Here is a 6,787-nt window from a genome sequence, read left to right as displayed (position 1 = left end):
AGGTCTGTGTGGCGATGCGCGGCTTGCTGCTGGGGGACGGACCACAACACTGTCTACATCGATAATACTAGGTAGTAAAATGTTTCCTCATCGTATGCACGTGAACGCGTGCATCACGTTGCGACGGGGCCGTTGATGCCACGGCCATATGGCCTGCACTGCCTGGTGTCTAGCGTCCACACGAACGCACAGGTAGGACGACAACCATGTGGCACACGGCACATAGTGGCTGGCCGGCGCGGCGTTCGGTCACGTAAAAAACGCTCTTATATTATAGGACGAAGGGAGTACAAATTAAGTCGCAGTCCGGCGTCGTCCACTGTCACGTACAGACATGTTGAGCTCCACCGCCGGCTACGTCTCCATGGTCGCCGCCTCTGCATGCCTGCTTCCCCTAGGCAGCAAGCCCGCCGGGGCCAGGAGTGGGAGCGGGAGAAAACACCGCCGCGGCCGCCTGTCGTGCAAGGCCGCCGCGGATGGCGACGCCAAGCGGCTCGAGGTGGACCGCCGGCGCGTGCTCCTCGGGCTCGGCGGGGTCGCCGTCACCACTAACTTCGGCCTCTCGCTGGCGCAGGGCGCCGACGCCAGCCAGTGTGCGGCCGTGCCCATCACGGCTGAGGTGCTCCAATGCGTCTCGGTGCCCGGCGGCTTCCGGTGCCCGGGCCTGTACAACCCCAGCGACGTGGTGGACTTCAGCACGTTGCCACGGCCGCGCGGCCCACCGCGCGTGCGGAAGGCGGCGCATCTGCTGGACGAGGCGGACGTGAAGAGGTACGAGGAGACGCTCGGGAGGATGAAGGCGCTGCCCGACGACGACCCGCGCAGCTTCAAGCGGCAGTCGGCCATCCACGAGGCCTACTGCGCCAGCCACTACAAGGTGGTGCCGGCGGGAGGCGGCCCGGAGACGGTGTCCGACGTGCACTACTCCTCCATCTTCGCGCCGTGGCACCGGATGTACATCTACTTCTTCGAGGGCATCCTCGGTGACCTCGTCGGCGACCCCACCTTCGGCCTGCCCTACTGGAACTGGGACACGCCGGCGGGGATGGTGATGCCGGCCATCTTCGACAACAAGTGCTCTCCGCTGTACAATTCCAGGCGCAACCCGGCGCGAGTGCACGGCTTCATCGACCTCAACCTGGGGCAGCCGAAGCCAGACAAGGCGCAGAAACCTAAGTGCACCGACGACGAGCTCATCTGTCGGATGGAGGATAATCTCGCCATCCTATACCGTCAGGTCCATATATACTTACTTCTTGCTCTAAACTATACTACTCTCTTATCCAAATTAATTGGTGCTCCTCTATTGCAACTTTGTCCATAAATTTACGTGTCCATAAATTTTTGGCTAAACTTAGTCAAAGTGTATATCTTAAATACTACTCCCTCCATTTCAGAGTATAAGGAGTTTTCGTGCAAGCCAAACTTTTGTATGTTTAATCAAGATAATAGAATAGTGTGGCTAGGTCTCGGTCTCGGTCGACTGAGACTTAAACAAGTGTTAATCGAGTGACATAACATATAAGAAAGAAAAAAAACTAAAAAGAAAATTTTGCGCAAATCTCCGTGCAAAACCTCAGGAATATAGCATCGGCTGAGACATAACCAAGTCTCTGTCGACTGAGATTTAAAAACACTGTAGAATAAGATATCAATATCTATAATAAAAAAGTAAAAAATAAAAATATTTTCCATGATAGATAAAATGATATAAATTTCATATTGTAGATATTGGTAGGATTTTTTTTTCTGAAAACATGGTCAAATATACACATGTTTGGCTTTTGGAAAAACTTATTCCATAGTACTCAGAATGGAGGGAGTATATGCGCACGCGCGCAACATGAGGTTTTTTTTTATTTTCAGATGGCTGTGAGCACGCCCAAGGAATTCTATGGCGGCAAGTTCTGCAGCGCCGAGCTGGACGACAAAGGGAAGCAGCAGCACAAGGTGACCGGATCGCTGGAGGCCGGGGCGCACACCGCCGCGCACATATGGCTCGGCGACCCAGAGCAGGCGAACCAGGACATGGGGGACCTCAGCACGGCGGCGCGCGACCCCGTCTTCTACTCCAACCACTCCAACGTGGACCGCATGTGGCACGTCTGGAGCACCAAGCTCGGCGGCCCCTTACTCCCCTACCAGGAGTGGCTCGACACCAGCTTCGTCTTCTACGACGCCGACAAGCGGCCCGTGCGCACCAAGGTCAGCGACGTCCTCGACATCGGGAAGCTCGGCTACACCTACGAGGAGCACGGCGAGCTGCCGTGGCTGGGGAAACGGCCCAAGCCGGCCACCGGCATCGACCGCCGCCCCGGCAAGAGGAGCGCTAACAAGGTCACCAGCTCGTACACCACCGTGACGCTGAGGAACGACGAGAACGTGTACATGACGGTGGCGAGGCCGGAGAAGGCCTGGGCCGGCGGCGGCAGCGGCAAGAAGGCGCCGGAGGCGCTGGTGGTGGACATCACGCTGGACCCCTGCGAGTACGTCAAGTTCGACGTGCTGGTTAACGTCCCCAAGGGCCAGGAGTACAAGGTGGGCCCGCGGAACGCCGAGTTCGCCGGAAGCTTCACGCATGTGCCGCACGGGAGAAGCTTCGGCGGCGGCATGGCCATGATCCAGGTGTCGTACCAGTTCGCGCTGCGGGAGCTGCTGGAGGACCTCAAGTCCGGCGATGACGGCCAGCTGGACATCACCATCGTCCCCGTCAACGCTGATGAGGTCGTCATCGATGACGCGCGCATCGAGCTCCTCTAGGACTAGGAGCACATACATAGTAGCCGAGGTGCATGCAAGTTCAACGCACGGGGGCGTAGCTAGCCACGATTTTGGACCAGGGGATTCTGAACAAGTATATTCCCTCCGTTTCGGATTACTTGTGACAAAATGGATACAAATGGATATATGTAAAACAAAAATACATTGAAATGCATTCATTTTTCCGACAAGTAATTCTGAACGAAGAGAGTAGTAGAATATGCAGAAACACATAAAAATTCATACTGTGAAGGAGAAGCTTGTGTTGTGGAGATCAATTATACATCTCACAAAACACTAAGCTCCATCCCTTCTTGAAAACCGGTATAGTTCTAGGAACTATCAGGGTTCAAATCCTCTATCTCCTTTTGCTTATTGAATAACTGAGCCACAATAGAAAAAAGCAGAACAAGTATAAATGAAAAAAAATCTTAGAAAGGGAGCGTCCGGTGAATTAGGCATTCGGTTCGCATAGGGGTCCCACCTGTTTGTGTCCAGATAATTGGTTTTTCTTCTTGGGTTCATATGCAGATACTTGTGGCAGCTGAGGTGTGTGTTTCTGTGTACATTCCCATGTGTGTCTTTTTGTTGCTGAGATAAATCAAATAAAGTCACAGTAAAGTCACTAAAATCCTTATCAATGAATTGCTCATGTAGTGTTGCACACACCCATGTGTTGCTTTCTTAGGCCTAAACATGAACCGAAAGTGGGCTGTAATTTTTTTTATTATGCTTGCCGAGTATTGAACTCAAGATCTCTTAGTTCTAGTACCGCGTAGAATTGTATGCGTCAACTGTTTTTCATCTAAAAGCTCAACCTAATGGAGATAGGTGGACTAATATGATATCAGTAGATAACACCTCCCTTATAAAAATGCAAGGCATGCATGTGTCATAGGTTACGTTTCTGCATAGCTATCCAGTACACATTAGCATGTTATGCATGTTAGTCACAAGTTATATTTTTGCATTAGTTTGTGTGTTGTCGTAGACAATATATGTGTTGAGCACTTGGAGCATACCTCAGGCAGGCGATTCATGCTTCGTAATTTTCAATCTAAAATGACAATTCCTTATTCAAAATCTAATATTTTTATACGTCATTTCTTTTGTTATAGGTTCCATATATTTTTCATTTTTAAAATATAAATAGAGAACGCTTTCACACATGCTTTGCATTAGTTTAGGTTGTTCTTTAAGAACCTACAGTTGGTATTGTCCTGTTATCTTTAATATGCCATCGACCTATCGTTTTCCTTCATGGAGATCTAAGCCATACTGGTAGTTAAAACCAATCTACACTAGGAATTGTGCCCGTCAACTTGTAACATGCACGGCGCAGATCTCCACATGCAACTTGTGTATACGTGCTCGCTCATCCATCCTCTATGCATGTCATCATGTAACATGCAACTTGATGCATTCTACTCCCTCCGTTCTCAAATATAAGTCTTTTTAGAGATTAAAAAAAAAGAATACATACGGAGCAAAAGGAGTGAATCTACACTCTAAATATGTCTATATACATCCGTATCTTGTGATCCATTTGAAACCTCTAAAAATATTTATATTTAGGAACGGAGAGAGTACATGGATATGTAGTCCTAGTGCATGTAGCTAGCTAACGTATATATGATCTTTGGCTGTGCCTATAAATAGCTCTGCATTCTCCTATTTCGTACGAACACCAGTTAAGTCGATATCTCCAAGACTTCACATCCTGACCCCGTGCCGTTCTTGCTGATGGCTTCAGCAAGTTCAGCTGGCCTCGCTCTCAAGGCGGCCACCGTCGTTGCCGTTCTTGCCATGCTGGTCCTACCTTCATTGGGCCGTTGTCGCTGAAGCCCGCACAACCACCACTACCACCGCCGGCGCAGGCGCCACGGCCGCCCACACTGACACCACTCCCATCGCCTCCACCAACACTGGCTCCTCCACCGGCCGCACAGATGTCACCACCACCACCGGAGGCACAGGCGTCACCACCACCACCAACCACAACGACACAGGCGCCACCACCACCCGCACAGATGTCACCCCCACCGCCGGCGGCACAGATGCCACCACCAGCACCGCCCGCCGCATAGGTGCCACGGTGCCACCACCGCCTGCAACTGCAATGACACCACCACCCGGGCGGTAGATAGCTTGTGCTGGCCTGCCGGGGCTATGCATGTATTGAATGGTCTAGTGTATGCTTGTGTATGCACGCACGCATGAGATGCTCTACTACCTAGTAATACATACGGAAGCCGTTGATTATCATGAGATACTTAGCAATGTACTACTCCATATGTATTTTAGCCTGAATAAATTTGCAGTTGAAGTAAGTAGAAGGTTTTATTTAAAGAAAAGGAATCATAAGAAAATGTACTCCAGTGAACTACCATTACAGGTCCCTAGGGGAGGGTCCAGCGTGTAAGAAAAATATGCGCACATGGTCTAACCCTTAATTTGTGTGGTTTGTCTCACAATGATCTTTGAGGCTAGAGGTTAAGGGCATCTCCAACGGAGAGATTCAAACCGTCCGCAGTCATTCAGAACGTGAGGTCCCGACGTGTTGTGTCATCCAATGCGGGCATGTATCAATCGCAGGACGGCCCGGACATACTTTCTCCGGCAAACTGGAGACAAACGTGATGGGCTTTGCGGGCGTCCGTACAACACCCACACACGCTTCTGACCTGGTGCATGTGTGCTAACAACTGCATTGGGCCATCTATAGCTTGTTGGTAGCAGGCCTGCCGGGGCTATGCATGTATTGCACGTTCAATGGAAGTCATTGCTGTCCATGAGATACATATCACTTTACTTATCAATCTGTGAAAGTAAATTTTGAAATAATTTGCAGTCACTATAAGAGGAACTTCATTTAATGACAAGGAATCATGCAAGAAAAAAATTTGGAAGCAGAGGCCCATCCTTAGTGAAAATGACCTACTGTTACAGACCTAGGAGCGAGCTCAGCAAGCCTTCACTGTAGAAAATAACCTGCTAACTTATGAAGCTCTCAATTGCTCCCACACTCTTGTTAGTCACTGTTTGTTTTTAACTCGTGTTTTCTTTGGACATGGATTTTGTTTTGTTTAGGAGTTCACTGATTTGTGTGCTTGGAGCGATATGGATTCATATATTCACCGATTTTTTTGGTGTTAATTTAAGTTTTTTGAGAAAACAATATTTTTGACACAATTAAGTTCATCATGTTCGTCTTTGGGAATATATAACCATTTTCACAATCTATGAATATATTTTCAAAGCATGCTAATGTTTTCTACAAATAGCTGAATTCGTACAAAACATTTTATATGATTCTACAAAGTTGGGTGTTTGGTTTACAAGAATAGGAAAACACATGATTCCTTATAATCATGGTCAAATCAAAGTTAAACCATGTGAAAAGTATGACTCAAATGTTAATATGTTGCTATAGACTCCAATATCTATCTTTGTGCACAATCAATTAAAAAAAGAAGTCGGGCCTATTTAGTTCAAAGGAATTATATACAAATCTTGGAGATTCCATTTCTTAGGGAATCTTTCTATACGGGCTGTTTGTTTTTTCAGGTTTGGAAAACATAGAAATCACTCCTATGGTCTACTTTGTATGCAATTCGAGAGAAGATTTCCATTGAGTCCAAGCTCACGGATATTTTTCATTGTTTCTATGAAATCTATGAAATATTATAATAAAAAAACTATGGAATATTCATGAATATTTCCTTTAGTGTAAACCAAACATCTTCTATTACAAAATCATGTTTTTTGGATACTTGTAGGAGCAATTATGGCATGTTATCTGAATCTTTTCTATTCCTGCGCTCCTACAATCTTGCGAACCAAAGAGCCCCCAAGTGGATTGTAAAATTCATGTGTTTTATTGTCCTTCACTTTTCTTTCAAACCCCTTAAATGTATTGTCCGCACAAAATTGTCTCGGAAAGTAGTAAGGTGTTGACGCTAGATTTTAATTTGCATAACTAATTAAGTGTGTGTTCTTCTCCACGGAGATCCAAGGCAAACTGGAA

At 47.6% G+C, this 6,787-nt stretch overlaps 1 protein-coding gene across 1 annotated transcript; it reads left to right on the top strand.

Moving 5' to 3' along the window:
- The first annotated feature begins 319 nt into the window (after positions 1-319).
- On the top strand, positions 320-2,920 carry LOC123151850 (polyphenol oxidase I, chloroplastic). Its single transcript, XM_044571493.1, has 2 exons — positions 320-1,237; positions 1,867-2,920. The coding sequence occupies exons 1-2, from the start codon at positions 335-337 to the stop codon at positions 2,758-2,760; spliced, it is 1,797 nt and encodes a 598-aa protein (XP_044427428.1). The 5' UTR covers positions 320-334; the 3' UTR covers positions 2,761-2,920.
- Positions 2,921-6,787: the final 3,867 nt, after the last annotated feature.

The sequence above is a fragment of the Triticum aestivum genome, chromosome 7A (assembly GCF_018294505.1).
Source record: "Triticum aestivum cultivar Chinese Spring chromosome 7A, IWGSC CS RefSeq v2.1, whole genome shotgun sequence".
Classification (NCBI taxonomy): domain Eukaryota; kingdom Viridiplantae; phylum Streptophyta; class Magnoliopsida; order Poales; family Poaceae; genus Triticum; species Triticum aestivum.
The sequence above is the reverse complement of the archived record's forward strand: the minus strand, read 5'-3'. Positions and strand labels throughout refer to the sequence as shown.